Genomic DNA, 27,152 nt, shown 5'->3' with positions numbered 1-27,152 from the left:
CCTCTCCTAATGCCTCTTACAGCAGAGCTATGATGGCATGCCTGCTTCCATTAAGGAGGATCATCCAGATGGTGTGTGTTACACTTTAGTTAATCATGTGGCCAGGCTTGGCTGCAAAGACATCTGGGAAATGCAGCCTCTTGGTTCTGCCACAGCCGACTCAGCAGAAGAGAGGGCTCCTTCACTGGAAAGAGCAGCGGGTGGTGGGAGGCAGCTGGGTAGCAGTTTTGCATGCTCCAACTCCCTCAGTCCCCATTTCACAGATCCTTGTCGATGACTTTGCTATGTGTATGTATTTGTTCATTATTGCTTGTGACCCAGGACCTTGTTACACCTAGCAAGCCCATCGCTCCTGGGCTCCATTCCCAGCCCAGAAGATGATAATTTGTGTTGTAATTAATGAAGCTAAGGTCAGATCACTCCAGTCACTGTTTCAGAGCTTGTAACTCTTGGGAGTGAGGAAAAGACAGGGTCTCACTGTGTCACCCTGGATGTCCTGGAACTCCTGTGTAGACCAGGCTGACCTCAAACTCCCAGAGATCCACCTGCCTCTGCCTCCCGAGTGCTGGGATTAAAGGCATGCGCCACCACCACCACCTGGCTGGGGTAAATCTTTTTTACTTTTTGCTTTTTAGATAACTTGTTTTAATAGTATAAAACCTTGTATTGCTTTTTACAACTAAATGTACTTAGTTTTGTTTTTAATTTCTGGAGTAGGTGAATATCAGCATCTCATGTCACTCAAAGTATTGTTTCTAATGTTGTATATGGCACTGTAGTGTCCATGCTACTACATACACTACAGTCCTGTAGCGCATGTACTATGTGTACTATGGTACTATATCTGTAGCCCACACAGGGACAGTTCGCAAGCCGGACAAGGGGTTGGAGATTGAAACATACAAAGAGACAGAGACAGAGACATGGGTCATCCTTGAATTCCCTAGGAATGGCCCCTTTATTGTGTTCAGGGGCAGCTTATATAGGGCTCTGGCCACGCCCAGCTCTCGGGATCTTTCGGCCGCAGTCCCACCAGAAACCACTCCCCTGCTATCAGGCTCATGCTCAGAGCAGCTATAAGCATAGGAAAGACAAGCTGTTTATTCTGGCACAAGAAATTCAGGGTCTGGGGGACCACAGTCCCCAACATGGCACATCTATGATTCAGTGCTGTGGAAGTAGAGGCAGGAAGATCACAACGTTGAGGCCAGCCTGGGCTACCTTGTAAGATCCCATCTGTGGGTTGAGGGAATCTTAAGTTCTAGCTTTTCTGTGTCAAAGCTGCCATTTGCTCCCGCGTCTGCAGTAAATACTGTACTTTGCTTGTTTCTCAGAAACAGTGTGAGCTGTTGTATTCTCGCTGAAAAACAAAATGTAGTCTCTTAGAACTTAGGTGCTTGTGCTAGTGTGGGAGAGTCACACTTATTCACAAATAACCAAATGCATGCCTGTAACCTGTTTCCACTTAGGATATTGAGTCTCTGATGTCCGAGGGCAACAAGTCTCGGACAGTTGCTGCAACCAACATGAATGAGGAAAGCAGCCGGTCCCACGCAGTCTTCAAGATCACCCTAACACACACTCTGTACGATGTGAAGTCTGGGGTGAGTAGCTTCCGAAGTGGTTTTCTGTTCTCTCTGATGGTAGCTGTTGGTCAAGACTAGGGACAAAGGTCCTGACTGGAATAGAAGCTGAGTGAGATGCTGCAGTGCTGTTGGAGCACCCCAGTAACTCTAGGAGTCACTCCTAAAACCACAGGGACACTACAGCTGCAGTCAGGAGTGGAGAAATTGCTTCTGTCAGTGCAGCTGCCTCTTACTTAGCACCCTGGAAGTTGTAGAACGTCCTGGGAAATCTCAGATTCCATGACCTGCCTGATGGTAGAAAAAAGCCAGGGAAGACACTTGGCTTCTGCTTTCCAGTCATTAGCAAGAGGGTCTGAAAGTCCCTGAGGCCTGGGACCTTACCCCACCCCACTCCAGAGAGAGGGCAGTGACCTGGCCTTTCCACAGCAGCTGTGCGTTTACACCCTGATGTGGGCTGTCTGCTGCAGTCTGTGTTGGGGAAGCATGCCATAAGATCATTAGACTGTGTAGAGTACCCTTGGAGCATTCATTTGGGACCCTGTGAAGATTCAGGGCTTCTGCATGTTGGGAACATCTCTGCCGACTCACTCCCTGTTCTCTTCCTTCATGTAAAGACCGACTTACGATGTCCATCCCTCAGGACCTCAGTTTTGAATACTGGAAGCCAAAATCATCTCCTGACTGGGTGCTCCACATTGGTAGTGTTTTTCCTTGCTGAAAAATCACTTTTCCTCCATCACATCCAAATCAGTGTTAGAAACAAAGTTACTTGTTTTTGAGTTTCTTTTTAGTGTAAAGCAAAACAAAGCAAATACCATATTGAAGACTTTTTAAAAGTCCTTTTGATTTGGAAAGCAAAATATTCTTTTGTTATGTTTATTTTATGGAAATATTGTATTTTTTGCAGTGCTGAGAACAGAACCCAGGGTCTTCTGCATGTTAGATAAACATCTGCCACTGCGCTACATTCCCAGCCAGATGATAATATAGATTTTAAAGGGAAGTTTTCAAAATAGTCGAATCTGCAGATCCTAACGTTGCTTTCTCACAATTTCTGTTTTGATGATGAGGTAAAATAGAAAACTTGTCACGAGTTTGTGATCTGGTGGAGTGAAACACCACTGTCTAAGACCACAGCTGATGGTAGAAAACTAAAGCCAGTAAGCTTCAAGGAGAAAGTGTTTAGAAAATGTTTTTGACTTTTTGAACAATTTTAAACAAGAATGTAACTATTTTGTCTCTAGATTACTGACTAATATTTGTGAAATTTTAAGTACAGTTTCAAATCATTAATCTTTTGATCTTAAGAGCATTTTTTGTATACATACCTGAAAATTTTACCAATCTCTCCAAAATGTCCCATTTTGTAGCATTTTTCCTGAGTCCATCAAGTCCCTTGTTTGCTAACGACTGGGTTAGCAAATTCTGTCAGTTTTGTGCTAGGTTTTGTGCTAGGTGGTGTTTTTCTGCAGTGCACAGCAGCAGTTCAAATGAGACAATAAGCTGTTCGAAGGAGCCAGCCTGTTTTGGCATTCATTAGCTGTTTGCTAGCATGTGTCGATTTTCTTTGCAGACATCTGGAGAGAAAGTGGGCAAGCTGAGCTTAGTGGATTTAGCTGGCAGCGAACGAGCCACAAAAACTGGAGCTGCGGGCGACAGGCTGAAGGAGGGCAGCAACATCAACAAGTAAGCTTCCCAGAATCACATTCTTGAATTGCTTTACAGAGTTGATCGAAAAATAGGGGAACATCTGTGGGTATTGGAGTAAGATGATTCTGGAACGTTGAGGCAATGATGAATAAGCAGTTTGGATTTTTTCCTAGTGTTTCCCATGAGCCAGGCTCATTTTCTCATCTGTGGAGTTGTTGATGGGACCGAGGAGCACAGCCCTCAGTCAAGGCAGGGCTTCTCAACAATACCCCTATTGACACTACATGACTCCTTGTCCTTGGGGGTGGAGGATGCTGTGCATTATGGGATGTTTGGTAGACTCCCTGGCATCCACTCACTAAGAGATGACCCCAGTTCTGACAATCCAGTCTCTTCTTTTTGACTTACTGTTACCCATGCAGCATAGTCATTCTCCTCTAGAGAACCACTGGCCTGCAATGGAGAGAAAGCCAGTGAACATCCATCTCTAAGTGAATGTGCCAGCCACATTGGGCTGTCCCTTTAGGTCTGCTGTTGTGTTTGTCAAAGTGTCAGAAGCAAGACTTTACTAAGTACTGTTTCACCTGCCGACTATATCACGCATATGGTTCTCTCCCAGGCTGAATCATTACCTCTTCATGGGATCAAGTCTTCCCTCCCCTCAGGGTTCCCACAGCCATGAGTCGAGGCAACAAATGGGGACTGTGGAACACTTCTCCAATACTGGAATCTGACTGACTTGTGCATATGTGTTTGTTAGCACTATTGCTTTAATTGATATTTTACCTTGTGGATTCTTCTTGAAGATGTCCATTCTTTATATTATCTTTACCTGAAGTTTTACACTTCATATATTTTATCTGCAAATATGAAAAACAAATAATGCTAAGCATTTTTATTGCTACAAGTAGCACAGATGGACAGCAGCCTTTAGGAGCTCAGTCTTCAGACAACAAAGTGCTGACCACAGCCCTCCTCACATGCAGGCACAAGGACACCTTGCTGTCCATTCTTGCGACTAATGTGACATTTGATATGTTTTGGTTTAGATAATTGTGGTTTTTGTTCCATGCAGGTCTCTCACAACCCTGGGACTGGTTATCTCGGCCCTAGCTGATCAGGGCGCAGGCAAAAACAAAAATAAGTTTGTTCCCTACCGGGACTCAGTTCTCACGTGGCTCCTCAAGGTGAGTCATCTTCTTCGTCCTTCATTAGCCTACTATCTGTGGTTAGCAGAAAGGAAGAGTAAAGAGTGGTTCATCTCTTCCAGGTACCTTTCCTCCATCTGTGTTCAGGCTAGTAGCTGCCTGGGAAAGGGTGTTAGCTACACAGTGGCCCCTGGAGCTGGAATGGGCAAGAAAGACCTAGTGCTGAGGGAACAGTGTTGTCACTCAGAGTCCACTGCCTGGCACCTGCTCCAAGCTTTATTTTCTCTCTCATTCTCCCTCCAAGCCTTTGGTTTCTTTCCCTCTGGAAAGCTTCTGCTGAATATAGAGTCGAGCACACAGCTGTTTCTCTGTTAGCATGAACGAGGGGCAGGAATGTGGAAGGAAAGCCTCCATGAAGTGCCGTGAGGGAATAGGAGGAAATGGAGACCCTCGCCCCCAGTGAGGGGTGAGCATGGAGGCTCAACTTACAAGTTTGGAGGGGATTTCACAATAGACCCCTGGGGTCTTCTGGAGGTGGTGTGGGGAGGGCGTCATGCTGGGTGTTAAAGCATGTAAACTAGGTGACAGCTTTACTAAGGTGTCAGTGTGGACAGAGCTTTTGCTTTTCTAATACTCACCATGGTCCATTGAGAATAGAGAAGCAGGGGCGATGGCACAAGGTTTAGAACGAGTTCTCCTAGACGACCTGAGTTCAGTTCCCAGCATCTGTGTAGCACAGTTCACAGTTGCCTGTAACTCCAGTTCCAGGGGATCAGACACCCTCTTCTGGCTCCCAAAGGTGCTGAACTCACTTGCTTAAATCCACACAGAGACACACACAATTAAAAGCAACAATAACAACCAAAAGAAAGACGGAAATAACTTTGGTGCCTGGCTTAGTTTAGTAATGGCTCATTTTCTCATTAGTAAGAATGTACTGTACTTACTGTTTCTTACTACAGTGAACCAGGGGCCTCAGGGAGCTTAGTAAAGGGTGCCGCAGCCAACTGAGTCGCTGTGTAGAGACCAGCCTTTTCCAAGGGATCTATTTCCTCCTGACTGTACGTACTCAGGGTCCTTCTTCTCCTCCTCCTCTTCTCCCCTCCACCCCTGAGATAGGGTTTTCTCTGTGTAGTCCTGCAACTCTCTCTGTAGACCAGGCTGGCCTTGATCTCAGAAATCTGTCTACCTCTGCCTCCTAAGTGCTGGGATTAAAGGTGTGCACCACCACTGCCCAGGTACCTTCAGGTTCTTAGCATCCTTTCTACATCTCTGCACACCTTTGAAATATTGTTTATATAACTGTAGTAAGTTTAGCAGAAGTCTAAGATTAAAATTGGGTGCATTGCTGTACTAGAAAATCAAAAAGATGGCTTCCTTTGACAAAAATACAATAAAATGTGGAATTTTAAGCAGGAGGCAAGAAAAATTTTGATAATTAAAAATCTCTTGTAAACTGGATATACCTATAATCTTCACCCTAAGGAGGCTGAGGCAGAAGGATTGCCTCCAGTTTTAGGCCAGCTGGCTACATAACAAGCTCTTCTCTCTCCTGACGCCCCAAGAATTGCTTTTGAATGAGTACTATAGACATTTTAGTACCAGGAAATGTTTCAGGAATTAGCCTACATTGCTCGTGGTTTCAGAAAGAGAATCTGATAAGTTTCTTCTCCCTCAGACTGCCACAGAGGTGTTTCCAGTCATGCATGGCCATTTCCTTGTGCCTGATTTAAAATGAGAATCTACATGGCCCCTGTGACTTCAGTTAAGACAGCAGGCGTTCTCCTCTTGTTGGTTCAGTTGGCTGCCATTAATTACAAAGTAGTTGTTGCCCCTGTTTAAGGAGAATTGGGGCACAGGCAGCCATGTCTGCTCTGATTGGTTTGTGTGAGGTGATGCTTCTTAGTAAAGATTCATTAAGAGGCTACCCACTGATTTTTTTCGTGGTTTTTGATCAAAAGTAACTTTCATAATATGTGAAGAATGAACCAAAGTAGCCACTTTACTTTTTTTTTTTTTTTAAATTAAATTTAGTCTGTAATTGCAACTTCTTTGTGGCATTTCAGGTTAAAAATAACGCATGTTTATTTGGTTTCTGTTGTTAATTTGGTTTTTTTTCCCTTAAAGATTTGAATTATCAGCGGAGCAGTGGTGGTACGTGCCTTTAATCCCAGCACTTGGAAGGCAGAGGCAGGTTGATCTCTGTGAGTTCAAGGGCAGCCTGGTCTAAGAGTGAGGACCAGGACAGGCTCCAAAGCTACAGAGAAACCCTGTCTCAAAAAACAAAACAAAACAAAACAAAAGAGACTTGAAATATCTTTTTATGTCATATTTGACTTTTGCACCAAGAACCTAAGCAGGGATTTAAAACCTTACCCCAGAGATGTAGTCGTTTGCCTTCCACCCCACCAGTGCATGGATTCTCAGTTCATTTGTGAGTGGGCCTTAGTCCTCTACATACAAGTGCTGCTTTGTCCTCTAACTCATAGCCCGCCCCAAGCCCCGCCTTTCAGTGTTGGTGTGAGATTTGCATACCCCTCAGCCGGATTTCTCTTGAATGCCTTCCTTCGAGCCTATAAAAATGGCTCACTTTTTTTTTTTTAAATTAGTGATTTTGCCTTTTTAAAAGATTTTTTATGTATTCACTGTTCCTCCTGTATGTATGCCTGCAGGCCAGAAGAGGGCACCAGATCTCATTATATACTGTTGTGACCACTATGTGGTTGCTGGGAATTGAACTCAGAACCTCTGGAAGAGCAGCACCTCACCAGCCCCACTTTTTTTTTTTTTAAAAAAAAACTTTTTATTGATTCTTTTTTGTTTGTTTGTTTGTTTTTTGTTTTTTGTTTTTCGAGACAGGGTTTCTCTGTAGCTTTCGTGCGTGCCTGGCCCAGAACTAGCTCTTGTAGACCAGGCTGGCCTCGAACTCCCAGAGATCCACCTGCCTCTGCCTCCCAAGTGCTGGGATTAAAGGCGTGCGCCACCACCGCCTGGCACTTTTTATTTATTCTTTGTGAATTTCATATCATGCACCACAATTCACAATTTCACTCATCTCCCTATCCTTCTATATCTGTCCTTCGTTCTTGCAATCTTGCCCACAAAGAAAACAATATAATAAAAATTAAAAATTAAACAATAAAAATGCAAATTAAAGGAAAAAAATCTCTTAAGTGGAATCTGCAGTGTGTCACTGTGTGCAACCCTTTTGAAATGGCTCAGCTTTTTTTTTTTTTTTTTTTTTTGGTTTTTCGAGACAGGGTTTCTCTGTGGTTTTGGAGCCTGTCCTGGAACTAGCTCTTGTAGACCAGGCTGGTCTCGAACTCACAGAGATCCGCCTGCCTCTGCCTCCCGAGTGCTGGGATTAAAGGCGTGCGCCACCACCGCCCGGCTAATGGCTCAGCTTTTAAGGAAACGCATGTGTGTAGAGGTGTGCCGGAGGTCAGCCTTGGGTGCCATTCTCAGGAGCGATGCTCCTTGACCTTTGAGCCAGGCTCTGTCACTGGGATCTGAGTGCCCAGTGTACCCCAGAGATGTGCCTATCTCTGACTCCCCACTGGCTGCGATTACCAGGCTTTTTATGTAGGTGCTGGGGTCACACTCAGGTTCTTATGTTTGGGTGTTAAAGCTTTTACTGACTGAGCTATCTCCCCGCATCTAATTGCTTATCTTTGACAAGATGCGCATGTTTGGTTTGTGTTTGAATGCCATTTACACAATATTTACACACTTGATGTTTATCTCCGTCTATGTGTGGGTCTCTTAACCCCACCTCTGGTAATGTGTGCCCAGGTCACACTCTGTGAGAGCTAACCCCCACTTTATTCTTAATGTCAGTTCCTGGTGGGTGTCGTGTAGACCTCTCACCTAGCTGACAACTGCTTCCCTTGGACTTTTTTGTCCAACCCACTCTCTACAATTTCTGAATTCACCAGAACTTTAAGTCTCTTCAGTAACTGTCCTCCAGTCCCCTAGAATCAAGGTCAAGTTCTTCCATGAGTGCCTTTCAAAGGCCCACTCTAGCTGACCTTTCCTCCTAGCTTTTGTCTTGTGCTCCCCGGTGTGGTAGATTCTAGTTGGTGCAGATGGCTGTCTTAACTTTTCTTACTTTAGGGCTTTGTTTGTTTTTTCAAGATTGGGTTTCTTTGTGTAGCTCTGGCTGTCTTGGAACTTACTCTGTAGACCAGACTGGCCTTGAACTCAGAGAGATCCACCTGCCTCTGCCTCCTGAGTGCCTTGGTTAAAGGCCTGTGCTGTAGTTACTTCAATCTCTCCTGGTTCTCTCTCTTGTGCCCGCCAGTGCTGGTTCACCTGGAGATCTGCAGTGTCTTCTGGGTTCTTCCCTCTCTTTGTGGTCAGACCCTGTATCTAACTCTCCTACAGCATTGCCTCTCCCATTAGATGGCAAAGCTCATGAGAGGGGAAGAGCAAACAATCTCAGCTCTGCTTTGAACTAGCACTCTGACCTTCCATAAGAATTTCAGCCTTGGTGGCTGGAGAGATGGCTCAGAGGAATAGAGCACTCACTGGCTGCTCTTCCAGAGGTCCTGAGTTCAATTCCCAGCAACCACATGGTGGCTCACAACCATCTGTAATAAGATCTGGTGTCCTCTTCTGTACTGCAGGATACATGAAGGAAGAAACCTATATACATAATAAATAAAAATCTTTTTTTTTTAAAAAAAAAAAGAATTTCAGCCTTTCTGGGACTCAGCTTTTTAGCGGAACAATGAAGTAATTTGATTAGACGGCTTCAGTGCTCTTTCAACTTGAAAAGAAAAATTCTGACTTCTAAAATGAGATTTCTTTCTAGTGTCCATTTCATTTGCATTGCCACATTTGAAACAAAGCTGGTCTGATTTGCTTAATTAAAGAGTAAACAATAAACTGTAAACTCTTTCTTGGATGCCTGCCCATTCTTTTGTTACAGTCTCCTTTTCGTTCAAGGCAATATGAGCATTTGCTGCTTCATGGTCATTTAGTAAATCAAGTCTGGGGTGCCAGTTTCCTTTTCTCAGCCTAAAACACAGTGGCCGCTTGCTTTTGCTCCTGGTGGTTATGGTTGCAGTCCCATTTGTCCTCCATGCTTGTCGTGTCCATGGGCAGACTGCAGTAGTCTAAGTGGGTGTGTGGCATTGCTGGCGGGTGGAACCGCAGCCCTTGAGACTTTCTGTCCCATCCGAATGTCATTAATCTGCATGGGACTCCACAGCAAACCTGGAGCATTGACAATGTGACATCAGCGTCTAGGAGTGAAAAGAGAGTCAAGCAGTCCTGGCTTGTACTACTGGAAGTCCAGATTGGTTACATTTCCTGCCTTTCTATACATGAGAACTTGTTTGCTTCAACATAATTATCTCTGCTTTCTTTGAAAAACTAAATTTTCAGTAGTGGATGAGTAAGCATACATACTGTCTGTGATTGAGCTGTTGATGCCTTGGGAATTAATTTTGTTTCTAATATCAGGACAGAATAATTTGGAGCAGTGTCAGCCCTTAGGCCTGAAGTTGCTGTGGTTGCCAAGAGCTTATAGTGGATGTCTGTGCGGGAGGAAGGAGAGGTCTGTTTGGAACTGAAGGAGGAAAACACCTGGGGTAGAGTACTGCTCAGTCTGCTGTTCTGAATTGTTAGGCAGGTTGTTGATGGTTGTGTCTTGTTTGTTTTTGTCTGTTTTCATTTAGAACAAGCCTGTTTTCTCACTAGTAGAGTGGGGGTACTAAGTGAATTCAAAAAAGGCAAAAAACTGTGTAAAACTACAAAAATTTCTAACAAATTTTATATGTATTAAAATTAGAAAAGCTATATTTCAGAATTAAGAGTTTTCTGAAGATGAATATTGGCCAAAGTCAGCCTTCTTGTGATGTAGTGAACGTTTCTCTGGATTTTGAGACTGTCATTCATTGGGATTACATTTCTGAAAGGGAATATTGAATCTTTATGTGTTCATGTATGTGCAGGTCATGTGCATGCATGTGTGCATGTGGAGGCTAGATGACTCTTGGGTGTTGTTCCTCCAACTCTGTACAGCTTTAAAGTCATTTAAAATATTTTTATTGTATGTATATAATGTTTGCCCATGTGAGTTTATATGCATCACAGACATGTAGGAGCCAGCAGAAGGCATCAGAATCCTCTGAAACTGGAGTTATTGGTAGTTGTGAACCACCTTGTAGATACTGGGAACTGAACCCAGGTTTTCTGTGAGAGCAGTAAACACTCGGAACTCCTGAACGAACAATCTTCCTAGTTCTCACCTATTTCAAGTTGGGGTCTCTCGCTGGCTTGGGTCTCATCTAGTGATCAGGCTGACCAGGAAGTCCCAGGGATCTGCTTTTCCTCCACCTACCCAGCACTGGGATTGCAAGTGCGCATTATCATGGTTAGCTTTTTTTTTTTTTTTTTCTGTGTAGTCGTGGCTTCCTGGAACTCACTCTGTAGACCAGGCTGACCTCAAACTCACAGAGATCTGCCTGCCTCTGCCTCCCCAGTGCACCACTGCCGGCCTGGTTTAGTTTTTTATGATGCTTCCATGCCTTGCATGGTATGGTAATGCCTGTAGGTCTACCCTCCTGTAACAACTTATCCCCAACAAGCTAGCAGGACCAGCAGTCTTCATCTCAGGATTCCACAGGCAGTCTTCAGTGTGTGCTTGGGGCTAGGGTCTATGTGCTGTCATCCAAGTATGAGGCAAGGCTGTAGCCATCTGGAGGCCTGATCCTGGGTGAGGGGGTTGCTCATTTCCATGCAGATAGGCAGAACCCAAGGGCCTGCTTCCCTTTTCACTGCTGTGAGTCTCTTCATAGGGGCCAGCCTACCTCATGGCAGCTCCTCCTGAGAGCAAGAGACAGTGCCCTAGACAGAAAGGACCACCTGTTTTTAATTTAATATGAAAAGTGACATGCCATCCCTTCTGTTACCTTTGGTGTTTTGCCAGTTAGGTGCCAGTCTATTAATGCTGACCACACACAAGGGAAGAGGTCTGTACTAGTGAGGACTTGGGAGGCAGAGATGCAGAGCAGTGGCCTCCAGTTTCCTTTGCATGGCCAGTGGAGTGGGAGCTGATCGGCTGATTTTAAATTTTTTGAGGGTTTTTCTTTACCTTTCTTTTTTATCCTGAGAGATAACCTAGAGCATGTGCGCTCTGCAAGTGCTCTACTACCGATTTACATAACTTGTTATTTTGAATGTTCTAATTAGCGTAGTTCTCCTGTCCTGGAAGCCAGCTACCTGACATTCGGATGAGTAGCTTCCTTGGGATCTTTGAATGAGCTGTGGAAGCTGTTGTGCAGAGCATGTGCTAGTGGTTTCTAGAATGCTGGCAGAGGGAGAAATGAAGCTGCTGCAACTCAGCTTTTGGTTCAGAGGCCCGTAATTGTCCCTTAGGTTTCAGAGCCTTACAAGGTTCCCTGGAACTTGTACCTACAGGACAGGAGGAACTGTGGAGGAAGGTGTTGGTGAGCTTCCTTGGAGCTGGGAGTGTGGCTCAGTGGCACAGCCGTAGCCTGTATTCAGGAAGTCATAGGTTCCATCCACAGCACTACCAAAGTCCCCAAAGGAGCTGGTACTATGCACACCCAGTTCCTCTAAGGTTGGCTAGCCACCGAAGTCTGCTCACATTGCCTATTAAATGGGACACGCTAGCTTTGGGTGAATTTTTACTTAAAAAGATGAATGCAGTCTGTTGGGGTTTCCTGTTCTATCTTGAAAAAAAAAATGAAAGGATTTGTTGTTGTTTAGGGGTTCTTTTTTGTTTGTTAAGTAAGTGGAGCTGGGCATGGGGCGCACACCTTTAAGGTTCAGCACTTGGGAAGCAGAAGCAAATGGATCTCTGAGTTCGAGACCAACCTGGTGTACAGCGTGAGTTCCAGGAGAGCCAGGGCTACACAGAGAAACCCTGCTCCCTGCCACCACCCTTACACCCTGCCCCCCAAAAAGAAAAGAAAGTAATTGGCAGAGAAGAGACAGCTCCAGGCTTGAGCCCCATGAGGATCTGCCTGTGAACCCCTGTTTTTCCTTGTGTGTGCTTGGCCTTGGGCTGTTTTAGTCTTTCAGATTTCAGCTTTCTCATGTGATGTCTTCTGCAGACTTTAAAAGACTCTTCACTGTGTTTTTCTTGGTAGGACAGTCTGGGGGGAAATAGCAAGACCGCCATGGTGGCCACTGTGAGCCCAGCCGCTGATAACTATGACGAAACCCTCTCAACCCTGAGGTATGCAGATCGAGCCAAGCACATTGTCAACCATGCTGTGGTGAATGAGGATCCTAATGCGCGGATCATCCGAGATCTCCGAGAAGAGGTGGAGAAGCTCCGTGAGCAGCTGACCAAGGCTGAGGTAGGAGGCCCAGCTGGTTAGGCTCTGTGTCACTGGTGGCCCTGGCAAGCTGGAGTGTGAATTTTCTTCCCCTGATTTTGTTCTGTCCCTGAGCAGTACTCTGCTAGGAACTCTGGGATTCTCTGTGGGAAGAGGAGTTTGAGTAGAGCGATAAAGTAGGTGGTCATGTTTGAAATTTAGGTTTTTTTTTTTATGGCTATTGAAAAGGATTGGATAAGAGCATATGGGGAATAGGAAGCATGCTACTTTCCGTTTCTGCCCAGGAATAAGAGGGGAGAAAGAGAGACGGTGGGACAAAATAAGTGATTTAATTTTGTGCAGAAACTGGGCATACAGTTGTGGCAAAAGGAATTGAATGCCTTTTTTTTTCTCATTCTGTTAGCTTGCAGTTAGAACAGAAGGCACCCTCACCTTTATATCCCACGCTTTTCTGTTACGGGTGAGCTAGGTTTGTAAAATAATATTGTAAGCTGTCTCAGGACAGAAGCAGCCAGAGCTCGGAGGTGTTCTGTGTGGTCAGTGTCTCCATTCATTCTGTGGCAGCTGATGCTTGGGCTCTAACAGGCTTTGAAAATTACAGTGTTTGCCTAGATGCGAGCGCTTTCCTTGGGTTAGCATGAAATGTCATATTCTGGGTTCCTGCTGTGGGTAGTGTTTCTGTCCCAGGGACTTGTCTCTGGAGCTGGCACCACATCCCTCTCCTGTCTCGTTTCTCTGCTTATGGTAGAAAATCAAGAGGCTACATGGTCATAACAGTTACCTGGGGATGTGGTTTCTGTCTTCCCTTTATTAATAACACCACCCGTTGCTTCTCTGCCTTTGGGCTTAGATCAAGTGTTATTTTAATGCTGTCCAGTTTGCAGCATGCACACATGTAACTTGTGTAGCCTTGAGAACATTCCTGAAATCATCAGCAGGAGGAGACTAAGATGAAGCAATGCCTGTGAGTCTAGATGTACAGCTTACCGGAATTACAATCATCAGCCCTCCATAGGTAGCTTGGCACATTTATCTCCTGAAATCTAATGAGATCCTCGTAGAAGGCTGGAGGAAAGGGAAGAGTTAGGTTGTCTTTCTGAGTACACCATAGCTGATTCTTGGGTCTGTAGTCCTTCCAGGATAGGTGTTGTGGTCTGCGATGGCCACTACCCTGCTTAGGCAGGTGGAGAACTCAGTGGCAGGTGGTAGCCCTTAACCTTTCACAGTCAGCTGGTTGTTCTTTCCTGGCACCAAAGAGACATTTGAAAAAGTAACGTTTTGTTTTTAGGCAATGAAATCTCCAGAGCTGAAAGACCGTCTGGAAGAATCCGAGAAACTCATCCAGGAAATGACTGTGACCTGGGAGGAGAAACTAAGGAAAACCGAGGAGATTGCACAGGTTTGTGTTGGGGGCAGTTTGCTATGGTACTCAGGTGGCAATGTGGCAAATCTAGCACACAGAATTGGTCTGAAGGTAAAGATTTCATAGCTTCATTAGCTTGTTTCTTTTCTTTTCTTTTTTTTTTTTTTTGGATTTTCGAGACAGAGTTTCTCCGTAGCTTTTTAGCTTTTTGGTTCCTGTCCTGGAACTAGCTCGAACTCACAGAGATCCGCCTGCCTCTGCCTCCCGAGTGCTGGGATTAAAGGCGTGCGCCACCACTGCCCGGCTCATTAGCTTGTTTCTGTGTGAGAAATGATTAGTTTTGTAGTATCAGTATTTATTTATTATTTGTACTGGAGATTGAACTCAGGACCCCATACATGCTAAGCAAGGACCCCACTACTGAGCATCATGTTTACTGAGAATTTCATCCATGTGTACCGTGTACTTTGATCGCAGTCACTGCCCACTCCTTCCTCCCAGCTATATTGTTCATACACTCATGGGTGTGTGACCGTTCACTCTGGGGCAGGATTGACCTAACAGGTGCCATACCTTAAAGAAAGCTGACTTTTCCTCCCCCAGCAGCATCAACTGTCTCTAATTTAGGGTGGGGACTCGTGAGCACCTCCCCCCTCCATTCCGGAATGTTGACTGGTGTGATCGTGGACAGGTTTTGTGGAGGTCCCCTAGCTGCTTTGAGCTCAGGCCTCCAGTGGCCCTGCTCTGACCAGAGGACACTGACCTTGCTTCTTTCCAGCTCTGGCTCTCGCAGCCTTTCTGTCTCTTCTTCCTTGAGGGACCCCGAGCCTGTGTGTGTGTGTGTTGGGGGGGTCGGGGGGTTGATACAGAAGCCTATTTTTGCCAAGTCCTAATTTTTAACTTTTTAACTTATTTTTATATTTTTATTTTACACTGTGGTAGACCTGGTCAGTGACTCTGATGACTGTGACTTGAGAGGAGACCTTAAGTTCCGTGTAGCTCATGGTGGCCCAGGTGGGAGAACGAGTGTGTTGAGATGGAAGGAGAGGGCATGGGCCAGGCTGAAGGGCCCTACAAGCGTTACAGGCTGTTTTGACCTCTGCTCTGGTGAAGTGAAACTTTTAACATTTGAAAAGAGAAAAACGTGATCATCTTTATTTTTTCTGAGAATGCTTTCTTTGCACTGGATGATAAAGGTGTGGGACAGTCTTCTGATACTGTCAGAGCCTCTGTGTCTTGCTGCCTCTGTGGCTGGGGATCACCACCTCCCTGGTGTCTTTGCAGGAGCGGCAGAAGCAGCTTGAGAGCCTCGGGATATCTCTTCAGACTTCTGGAATCAAAGTTGGCGATGACAAGTGCTTCCTGGTTAACCTGAATGCTGATCCCGCTCTGAATGAACTCCTGGTGTACTACTTAAAGGTGAGTGTATTGCCTTCTTGGAGCGCTCGGTGTTACCCATCGCTTTTATTTCATCACTTGGAGTGTAGGACAGTCTTGGGGTTTTGGGACAGTTTCCATTTTCTGTCTTTGAGTGATGTTATTGAACTACTTATATAAAAAGAATATCTTGATATTATTTCCAGTAAGTTAAGTAATGTACCTGCCATTATTTAATATAATTTATAGGGAATATTTTCTTAAATAAGAGAGGAAATAGTTAAAGTTCTTAGTTAGGGCCACTCGATAGGAGATTGATGTTTCCAATAACTTTTAGGAAAAATTTAAAAGTTTAAATTATCAACCTATTAACAAACAAAAGGGAGAGCTGATCACCTAGACATCGGGCGGACCAGCACATGGAATAGAAAGGAAAATACAGTACACATTGACATCTAGACATCGGGCGGACCAGCATATGAAATAGAAAGGAAAATACAATATACATTGAAATCTGAAAATCTCAGAAGATGGGAAAGCCAGGAAAGTCCTTGAGCCTGACACAGTAAGATACGAGGAGTGCCTCCCATTTCCCTTACCTGTTCCAGAGCCTGAGTTAATTGCACATAGCCCAGGTTCTTCCCATCATTACATGAACTAGTGTGGCGAGGAAAGGAGAGCTAGCTTTGATAAAGTCAGAGACAGTTGTAAAGAATGCTGTCATTTACCTTCTAAGAACATGCACATTGGCTAGTGTCCTTTTACTTTCTATTACTGTGATTTAAAAAAAAAAAAGGACCAGAGAAATTTGGTGAGGAAAGGGTTTATTTCAGCTTACAGTCCATCATGATGGGAAACCAGGGCAGGAGCTACAGACAGGAACCAGAAGCAGAGACCATGGAGGAACACTGCTTACTGCCTTGTTCCCATGGCTTTATCAGAGTGCCTTCTTATACCACTCAGAACCACCTGATCAGAGGTGGCACTGCCCATGGTGGTCCATGCCATGGGCTTTTTTGCATCAATTATTAATCAAGGACATGCCCCATAGATTTATCCCCAGGAAATTTGATGGAGACATTTTTTCAATTTCGGTTCCTTCTTCCCAAGGACTCTAGTTGTATCAAGGTGAGAGTTGACAAAAAATCCAACCAGCACAGCTGCTTTCTTACTTTCATTGAGGATGCACTGAAATAATTGCTTAGTTATTATCATTTTGATAAGTCTCCCCACCTTCCCCCCTAAGTATCTTATATAGTTTTGGCAATGCTGTGAGTTAAATAATGTCTTTGACACTTATATGAATGCGTGCATATCTAGTGCAGAGTCAAAGCTTTTCTGGTTTTTTATACACCAGAAGAAAGTGCCTCTAGGTAGCTTCCTGGGTTCATGTGAAGACTGGTTCTATGGGTAAGTTTTACAGACAGAAGCACTACACAACTAATCTGCATTCCCTATTCTGATTTCTCCCACATATGCTATTTTTGCTTATTAAAAATAATGTGTGGGGTTGAAGAGAAGGCTCGGTGTTTAAGAGCACTGACTGTTCTTCCAGAGGACTTGGGTTTGATTCCCAGCACCAATATGGTGGCTCACAACTGTCTGTAACTACAGCTGGGTGTTGTGGTACAGATCTTTAATCCCAACACTTTGGAGGCAGAAGCAAGAGGAAGATCTCTAAATTCAAGGCCAGCCTATCTACAAAGCGAGTTCCAGAATAACCAGAGCGACATAATGGAATATGTCTCAAACAAAACAGAACCAACCAACCAACCAACCAAAAAAATCCAACTGTCTGTAATTCCAGTTCTAGGGGATCTAGTACCTTCTTCTGGCTTCCAAGGGTAACAGGCATGCAAGTGGCACATAGACATACTTGCAGCCAAAGTACCCATACGTATAAAATAAATAGAAAGTAAAAATAGTATGTCATCACAATTCTCATGACACTTTGAACAGTGTTGGCAGCATCTTTTTTTAATATGCTATATGTCTGTATTTGTGTGTACATGTATATACAGGTATGTGTGTGGGCAGGCATGTGAACATCAGGAGACAACCTTGGGTCATGAAAGACATTTACTAATTTGAGACAGCGTTTCTCAGTGGTCTGGTGTTCACCAGTTAGGCCAGATTGTCTGTCAGATGAGCCTCAGGGATACTCCTGTACCTCCCTCCTCAGGACTGAGATAGCAGATATACCTGATATTTGTAAGTGGGTTCTGGAATCAAACTTAAGTCCTCATGCGTACAAGGCAAGGCATGCTTTCCCAGCCTAGCATCCTGAGTTAGAACAGTCTACAGACACTCACGGACTCTGGGAATATGCACCGTAGACTAGGACTGAGGCACTTTGCCCCTTTAGAGTCTCAGAGTTTGGAATTCCTTTTCCTTCAGAAGTGATACTGTCTAATTACAGGATACGCAGAAAAACAAAACAACCCACAAAAAAGCAACCCGTTTGATGTCTGTTCTCTAAGTAAAAAGTTAGTAAATCAGCAGCAGCTGTTTGGAGAGGGGTGTTTAGAGGAGTCACAACATTTCTGGTTCCTTGTGTTGAGGAGATCGCTTTTTTTCCAGAATGGTCAGCTCCATCTGGGCTCAGTCTGAGACAGTGCCAGGCTCGCCTGAGACCATCCTCATGACAAGGCACATTCAGAAGGGTGAGCTCAGTCCAAGAATGGTCTCTCTTTAGAAAATGCTACCATGTGGGATGGGGGAATTTGGAGGCTGCACTTTTTTTTCTTAGCTTGCAACTTCTAAGTCAGTTCGAATGGATGTGACTTCAGATGTGCTGACCTCATCCCAACATCACCTGCAGATTCGGGTTCCAGATTAAAGCATCTCTGTTGCCATCCTGTGTCCAGGTTATAGGATTTTCTCCTCCAGAGTATGCCCCTCCATCTGTACTCTGATATACCTTCTACTGTCACCGTTTGGAGTCCCTTATTAGTTCATTCAGTTGCTCACCATGTGTCATCCCATCCCAGCTTTAGGTACTCATTAGATCATTTTTTTGGGTGGGGTGGGGTGGAGCATGTTTCTGAGACTGGGTCTCAGGCTGACCTTGAATTTAACAGTCTTCCTGACCCAGCCTTCTGAGTGCTGGGATCATAGGCCTGTGTATACCAAGGAGATAGACAGCCTGTGAGAAATTTCTTCATTTTTTTTCCCCCTGTTGCTTGGAGCATACTGTTGACCTAAGCATTGAGCAGTAAAGAGTTTGCAGAACTGAGCCTTTTGGATTTAGAGTCTGGATCCTAGTGTATTTTCCAAATCACAATAGATTGCAACCTCAAGTGAGAGACTTGAGATTTCCTTTATATTATAAATTCTAATTGGGACTTGAAAGTTTCTTGTGTCTCTAGGAATCCAGTGTTTCTCACATATTTGATATGCGAAGTATTTATTTAAAAAATGGATTTCTAGCTTGGCAGTGTTGGTGCACACTTTTAATCCCAGCACTTGGGAGGCAGAGAAGGGTGGATCTCTGAATTTGAGGCCAGCCTGGTCAACAAAATGAGTTCCAGAATAGCCAGGACTAGAACTTGGATTACTTTTGCCTGTTTTGAATTTGTGTCTCTTGTTTCTGTTGACTTGTAATCACTGTCTACAGATACCAGACCACTGCAGACTCTGTCTTGTGTTGGTTGTACCAGCTGCAGGAGCCTTGGATAGGTTACAGTCAAAACAAGGGGGAAAACAGCATGTGCAAAACAGTAACTCAATAATTGCTAGTGTCATGGGGGCTCAAGAGGAGGGAGATATCAGGATATACCAGCTGTACAGTTTCCATGCTAGTTGGTACAGTGGGCCAAAAGCCCCAGTCAGTGTCAGGTGAGGGATTAGCCTGGGGCAGTGTGACAGTGACACTGGTCTAGCTCTGAAAATATATTAAACACTGAGATAGAAGGGCTGGAGAGATGGCTCAGTGGTTAAGATCACTGGCCGCTCTTTCAGAGGACCTGGGTTTAATTCCCAGCACCCATATGCCCACTCACAACTGTCTGTAACTAGTCCCTCAGAATCTGAAATCCTCTTTTGGTCTCCATAGGCATAGCCTGCCCATGGTACACAGATATAACATGAGACAAAACACTCATACACTTAAAAATACCTTAGAAAAAAATGAAAGAAAGTGTCTGAAATGAGGTACACATGTGGAGGTCAGCAGAAAACTTGTGGAAGTCAGATCTCTTCCTACCGTGTTGATTCTGGGGGTTGAACTCGGTTTCTCAGGCTTGGCCTCAAGTGCCCTTACCTACTGAGCCATTTTCCTGGCCCCAGATGCTGTCTTTAAACAGCGTTTATTTTTGTAGTTGTCTCATTTTGATTGAGACCACATAGTTCTTGTTCACTCTCCATCTCCCTCCGTCCCTCCCTCCGTCCCTCCCTCCGTCCCTCCCTCCGTCCCTCCCTCCGTCCCTCCCTCCGTCCCTCCCTCCGTCCCTCCCTCCGTCCGTCCGTCCCTCCCTCCCTCCCTCCCTCCCTCCCTCCCTCCCTCCCTCCCTCCCTCCCTCTTCCTGAAACAAAGTCTCAGGTAGTTAAGGCTGTCCTTGAACTTACTGTGCAGCCAGAGCTGACCTCAAACTTCCAATCCTTCTTCTTCTACCTACCAGCTCTGTAACTGTAGTTTTTAGACAATAATGTGAAATATTGTTGATATATGGATTATACTCTGAGAGTGGTACAAAATATTTAAAACCAAGATGGTAAGAGAAATAACAAATGTAGACAGACATAAATAGAAGATTGTATTTTGAGCTTGACAACAACTGAGGGACGTTGCTTCTTTTAAAGACCTAGAACTCATAGAATGAATGTCAGGGGCCACCATTCATTTGCTTTCAGATCTTGTGCCTGAGGGGCTGACTGAAACTGATCTTAATTCATAGGGAACTCTACTTCTTTCTTAGGAGCACACACTGATAGGGTCAGCAAATTCCCAGGACATCCAGCTCTGCGGGATGGGCATTCTTCCCGAGCACTGTATCATAGACATCATGCCTGAAGGCCAGGTCATGCTGACCCCTCAGAAGAACACCAGGTAACATGCTTAAGTTAGTGTGCATTACACTGGGTCGGGGGTAGGGAGTGGGGGAGGATGAGGGACATCGGCCTGCTCTTATTTTCAGCTCACTTAAGACACCCTTTCTACTTAATCTTAGCATCTCCCATGCTCTCATACTCCTGGCACCCTGGCCTCACTTACATGGCCTCATTTTTTTTTTTTTTAATTTTCTTCTCAGTTATGTGTATGTATGTGTGTCGGGATACACACATGGGTGCAGGTGATTAAGGAGGCCAGAGTCATCAGATTCCCTGAAGCTGGAGTCACAGACGGTTGTGAGCCCCCTCCCTGCATGGGTGCTGGTAATCAGACTCCTGTCCTCTGAAGAACGGCATGTGCTCCTAACCACTGAGCTGTCTCTCCAGCCGCCGTCACTCTGTCTTGATTGGAACCATTTTCTGCTCAGCTGGCACACTCCTCTGGTTTGGGGAGGAAGTCTCTACATTCCCTATTTATCTCCTTTTATAAAGCCCTGCCGTTCTTTTGGCTGTCAACTCCCATTTGGCTTTTAGGACTAAGCTCTGCCAGTGTCTGCTTGGGGGAGTTCCCTGTTAGCTACACTTTTTAATGATGGAGATAATTCTAAACCCTCTCCTCACCAGCCAAAGCCCAGTTCTACCCCAGGTCTTCCCTGGCACCCTGGCACTGCCACACAGGCAGTCATTCCACATACTGCTTCCAAGTCTGAATAACAAGTCCAAGTAGTTCAACTTGGGATAACTTCCCAGTGGTCTTTGGGTGGAGGATATGGACAAAAATTTTCCAGAACTCAGAGTTCTTGTTATGGCAATGAATGCTGCCAGTTGTTTCCCTTGGCAGCAGGCTCCCTCTGTTCACTGCTCACCTGGAAGATTTGAAATGCTGCTTTGTGTGTGTTAAGGCGTCACCATCTTTGGTACAAAGCAGCGGTGCTTTCTGGAAGTTTCTTATCTTGTCAGTTGAGATAGTAAAGGTGCTGTATGCTCAGGGTCAGGGTTTACTCAATGCTATACTGCTTGATCATAGGACAGTCCGGGGGAACATTTTTCTCTGACAAGACTGCATTTGCTGTCAAAGCCTTACTGTGTGTGCAGCTTCAGCAAGGTGGCTCACAGCACAGGCGACAGGCTGGTGACCAGCGTGGTCTATATGAGTGTCAGACATGCTGATGATTGGCATGGTCTATATGAGTGTCAGAACAGGAGATGGGCCAATGCTGAAATAGAAGCAAGTTCTGTCATGGGTACCCCATGTAGATTGACTTTAAGAACTGGTTTATAGCCGGGCGGTGGTGGCGCACGCCTTTAATCCCAGCACTCGGGAGGCAGAGGCAGGCGGATCTCTGTGAGTTCGAGACCAGCCTGGTCTACAAGAGCTAGTTCCAGGACAGGCTCCAAAACCACAGAGAAACCCTGTCTCGGGGGAAAAAAAAACAAAAAAACTGGTTTATATTCTTTTTTTTTTTTAAATCATGACTTAACTGCAGTGCTTTTCCAAAGTAAGCCTGTGTTCTTCCTCCCCACCCCCTCTTCCTTATGCAAGATTTCTCTGTATAGCCCTAGCTGCCCTGCAACTTGAACTGTGGATAGGTCTGGCATTGAACTTAAGAGGTTCACCTTCCTCTTCAAATGCTGGGATTAAAGGCATGTGCCACCATGCCTGGCCTCCTATTTTTCTTTCTTAACTCATTGTATTTGAAGAATGGAGCCATAAAGCCTTGGGTGTGCTAAGTTTAGCAGTCACAACTCTGTATTTGAGCTTGTACTTTGAATGTTCATACAGACAAAAGCAAAAAGGGTCAGTGTTAGTGTCTAAGAATCCCACATGGGGAACAAGGTTTGAGTGGGAGTAAGAGTTTGTGCGGACGGAAATGCATAGACTATCGCGGACACATAAAGCCAGGTAACTCTGGGCGGTGGTGGCGCACGCCTTGAATCCCAGCACTCGGGAGGCAGAGGCAGGCAGATCTCTGTGAGTTGGAGACCAGCCTGGTCTACAAGAGCTAGTTCCAGGACAGGCTCCAAAACCACAGAGAAACACTGTCTCGAAAACCCCCCCCCCAGAAAAAAAAAGCCAGGTAAGTGCATGTGTTGGCATATGTTCATAAGCCTACGACTAAGGAGGCTGAGGCAGAAGGGTCTTGAGCTTAGGCCTACATAGTGAGAGCCACAATCAATACCAAACAAACAAGATCGTAGCTTTATAGAGTTTAAAGAAACTCAGACCAGAGTGCTCAGCAGGCTCTGCAGAGGAAATGGAATCCAAATGGACTTGGATTGTGAGGAAGACTCTGGAGGCTAGAGAGGGTTAGAGAGGGGCGGGACCTTGTTTTTGATGAAGCAATAAATGATCCCAGGGACTGATAGGTTCCCCAGTGGAGGAAGAGTTGATTGCACTTAGTGTACAGAAAAGAAATCTGCTTTCAGAGGAGCCGAAGGTTCCCTAGAAGAGGGAAGGGAAGAGATATAGAAACCTCCTTGTGGAAGGAAGGAAAGGCCTCCCATGGCAAGTTAAAGAATTTGTACTTGATGTCCTATTTCTCAGCCAGTGACTCAGTTGGTAGAGGAGAGGCGTGGGCTGGTATCCTGGAAATATGCACAGGCGTACTTTTCCACTTGTTTCCTGTCCTTCCAAATTCCTCCCATGCTAGTGTTCTGCCCACCATGTCTGCTATGGAAGTCTGTTATTGAACTAAACAGTTCAGCTGAACTGATGAGACATCTCTGGATTGAAAGGACATGGGTGACACTCTCCACTGTGAGCAGTTTCAGAATTCTCTGTCGATTTCATGCTGCACCCCTGGTGTCTGCCTCTGTTTCTAGAATCTGGTCACTTGGCGAGTTCTTTATCCATCTGGTTTGGCTCTGCTTTGTTTCCTTGCTCTGTCTTTCATCATTACCTGTCATGGCTCCATATTTACTCCTCCCTACGATCTAATATGTTCAGAGCTTTGAGAAACAGAGGTTGATCTCTGAAAGTACCATCAGTGTATGAAGTGGGTTATATAATGCTTAGAACTTTGAAGCCTATAAAATAATAATGCTTAATGTCCTCAGCATTTGAGGTAAGTGTAGAGATGTAACTACAAATATTTGGCTTCACCAAGTGCAGGTTTAGTTTGAGGAAACTGAGCTACTGTAGTATAAGGTGGTGGACGCAGAGGGTATGGTCATCCTACTCATGCTGTCCTCTTTCCCACAGGACATTTGTCAACGGGTCTTCTGTCTGCAGCCCCATCCAGCTGCACCATGGGGACAGGATACTCTGGGGAAACAACCATTTCTTCAGGTATGGCATTGCTCACATTTCCAAAGGTGGGAGGCCACTGAAGACTGTGTTCTGAAACAGAAGAGTCATTTTAACAGCATAAAAATGACACCTTATTGTGTGTGTTCTCATGCTTGTACATATATGTTGATTCATGTCGTGTGTTTGTTCATATATATGTGAACTCTGGGTGCTGAGAATGACATGTCTCTCATCAAAAATACTGAACTTAATTATTGTTTAATTTTCTTTCCAGTGTAAGATTTCCCCCCAATCTGGTATCAGAATTAATTCATTTTTTCTTTTGGGTTTGTTTTCTGTCTGTCTATCAGTTATCTGTCTGCATACTGTTATTTTCTTTTGTCTGAAAAGCAGTAGTAGAAATGTGGGATTTAGCTTCCTTATCCCCAAGAGAAGGTTGGTGGTTTCTCTGACCATGCTTTCATTGAGTCCCAGCACACTAGACATTGATGGCTTAAGCAGGTTGTGTATTCCCAGACAGTGAGAGGCCCTCAAGGAAAGGGCTGCTAGCATGGGCTGTGTTCTACCATTTTCTTGGCACTTCCCTGTGGAAGAACTGTGCCCCTGCAGCCCTGAAAGAAGCACTCAGCTCACAGGGACAAAAGGGCAACAAAGGACAACCTTGCTATCCTCTTGTCAGGGCACGAGAAATCTTCCTCTTAGTCCCCTTGAGTGAACTCTGTCAAGTAGCTGCAAGGGAGTCTGCAAAGGACGGCTCTCATCTGTGACTGCAACACTGTACCCCAAATGTCTGCTGTAGCATTCAGACCCTGGTCTCTTCTTTCTGTCCTTGGCTAATGTGTTTCTTCTGTCTAACAAACCTTGCTCATAACTAACTGGTGCTGATCCTTATTTTTATACCACTTGCTGTTTTGATCTTACAGGAAAGATTAGAAGGATGCAAGCTCATGGGAAATGCTTTTCATTTTTTTCCTTCCACACTGAAAGTGTTGCTGACTCGTCTCCCAGACTCTCAGATGGTTCCGTATGGTTGTGTACACCATGGCGTTTTACTTATAAAGTCTCCAGAGACTTGTCAGCACATCTAGTTCTTCTTCTGATGTGGTCCTCAGCTTTTCTCTCTCACCTAATGTGTAGAAGTTGTGCAAACTTTGTTGCAGTCACTTGTACGCATGTAGATGTCTTATTTCTAGTACTAGAGTACAAAGGTCCTAAGTGTAGCAGCTTCTTAGTACTGCTGTGGCATTCCCTTAGCCTCTAGCAAATGCCAGTATGTAAGGAATGGGATGAATAAGCATCCTTCTTAATTTAATGACCCTTTCTTCACCCCAAGACTCAATCTGCCAAAAAAGAAAAAGAAAGTCGAACGAGAGGATGAGGAGCATGATGCTTCCCTGAAGAACGACAGCAGCTATGAGCATCTGGATGCTGACGGGGACTCCTCCAGTGAGGTGTCCAGCGAGATCAACTTCAACTTCGAGTATGCACAGATGGAGGTGACCATGAAGGCACTGGGCAGCAACGGTGAGCACAGGCTGTGCTTATGGGAGGTCTGAGCATGTTTTTGATGACACACTTTTCTTGATGTCCTCTGAACTCTGTTTGTATCCTTGGTTGTAATAATTGATTCTACTTACAGAACGTCCTCTCTCTGCTGTGATAAATCACTGCAAACTTGTCCTCATGGGTGGAATTTCCCAGGTTTGAAGTGTGACTGCCTTTGGTTTCTTGTGTTTCTGGAGCATTCACTACAACCGAGGTTCTGTGGAGAACATATTTTAGCCTTCTCTTTTGCTGCTTTGCAGACAGGGTTGAGTCTATCTAAAGTATCACACAAGTAACTGGCAGTGAAAAAGCCACGCTCACTCCAAATTGTCTGAAATGTATCATGGCAGTTTGAATGAATGATGGATGTCTGAAGTATACTTTATGTCTTAGGGTTTCTATTGCTGTGAAGAGATACCATGACCATGGCAGCTCTTATAAAGAAAAATATTTAACTGGCGGGGCATGCATGCGCGTAGGGGTTGGGGGGTAGGTTTGGGAGAACTCACAGTTTCAGAGGTTCAGTCCATTACCACCATGGCAGAGAGCATGGTATCGTGCAAAGCAGACATGGTGCTGGAGAAGTAGCCGAGAGTCCTGCATCTTGCAGGCAATAGGAAATGGTCTGAGGCACTGGGTAGTATCCTGAACATAGAAAACCTCAAAGCCTGCCCCCACAGTGACACACTTCCTCTAATAGTGCCACTCCCTATGAGCTTATGGGGCCAGTTACATTCAAACTATCACACCATACTCTTATTCATTACATTTTTTTTCTTTTAACATGTTCAGATCCAATGCAGTCCATATTGAACAGCCTAGAACAGCAGCATGAGGAGGAAAAGCGATCGGCTCTGGAGCGCCAGAGGCTCATGTACGAACACGAACTGGAACAGCTCCGAAGAAGGCTGTCTCCTGAGAGGCAGAACTGCCGTGGTGCGGACCGGCTCTCCTTCCACTCGCCCAGCGCCCAGCAGCGCTTGAGACAGTGGGCTGAGGAGAGGTAGGACAGCCTGACTGATTTGGGTAGTGTTTGTACTCCCTACCTGGGAAGGCTCTGCATGGAAACACTGGGTGCCGCTTACAAAGAGTAGCATTTCAAGAGGGTGCTACAGCCAGGAGTCACTTGGTGTGTCTCTCTCCCTTCTCCTCCTCCCTCACTTCTTTCCCACCTCGCCCCATCTCTCTATTTCCTCTCCCTTTTTCCTCTTTCATTTTTCTTTTGTTGTTATTTTGAGGCAGAGTTTTATACACATGTATCTCCTAAGTTGGCCTTGAAATCACCCTGCAGTGTATGCTGGCTTGGAACTTAGAATCCTCCTGCCTCGGCACCCTGTACCCTGGGATTGCAGGTCTGTGCTCACGTGCTGCCTAGCTTCGTCTTTGCTCCTTTTCCTTTCACAGCACTGAGGATTGAGCTCGTGGCCTAGTGGACGCTAGGCAGGCACTCTACCACCAAGCTGCTTTCCAGCTCTTTTCATTTTTGGAAAGATGGGAATTGCCGGTACTTTCAGCTTTCTTTAAAGCAGCCCATGCTAGTTGGTGGGTGACACACGGCTCTAATCCCAGCCAGCACTCAGGAGGCAGAGAAAGGCAGATATCTGGTCTTTAAGACTAGCCTGGTCTTAGGGCAAGTTCTAGGTCAGCCAGGGCTACACAGAGAGCACCTCCTCCTCCACCACCACCAACAAAATGCCATTTTAGATGATGCTCATTTTCAGTCTGTGTGGCCTTTGGCTTTGAATAGAGAAGTATACTTTACCATTGTATCATGCTTTAGATTATGAAGGTTGGTAGATGCCCTTTTTAAGAAAGGGGAAAAGAAAGTTGATAGTCTGGACTAATGAGGTCAGGTAGGTAAAGCACGATGCT

General features: G+C 45.1%; 1 protein-coding gene across 3 annotated transcripts in view; it reads left to right on the top strand.

Annotated features, from left to right (window-relative positions):
• Positions 1-27,152, top strand: part of Kif13b (kinesin family member 13B) — a 148,323-nt gene that overhangs the window by 63,167 nt on the left and 58,004 nt on the right. For all 3 annotated transcript variants that reach the window (XM_057785908.1, XM_057785907.1, XM_057785909.1), the window contains 10 exons: positions 1,470-1,604; positions 3,160-3,272; positions 4,312-4,423; positions 12,505-12,717; positions 13,985-14,095; positions 15,344-15,478; positions 20,353-20,483; positions 23,688-23,774; positions 25,069-25,259; positions 26,073-26,283. In XM_057785908.1, coding sequence (XP_057641891.1) covers positions 1,470-1,604; positions 3,160-3,272; positions 4,312-4,423; positions 12,505-12,717; positions 13,985-14,095; positions 15,344-15,478; positions 20,353-20,483; positions 23,688-23,774; positions 25,069-25,259; positions 26,073-26,283 — 1,439 coding nt within the window. The remainder of the gene's footprint in view (positions 1-1,469; positions 1,605-3,159; positions 3,273-4,311; positions 4,424-12,504; positions 12,718-13,984; positions 14,096-15,343; positions 15,479-20,352; positions 20,484-23,687; positions 23,775-25,068; positions 25,260-26,072; positions 26,284-27,152) is intronic.

This window comes from Chionomys nivalis, chromosome 12, assembly GCF_950005125.1.
Source record: "Chionomys nivalis chromosome 12, mChiNiv1.1, whole genome shotgun sequence".
Classification (NCBI taxonomy): domain Eukaryota; kingdom Metazoa; phylum Chordata; class Mammalia; order Rodentia; family Cricetidae; genus Chionomys; species Chionomys nivalis.
Note: the sequence above shows the minus strand (reverse complement) of the source record. Positions and strands in the feature narration are given on the sequence as shown.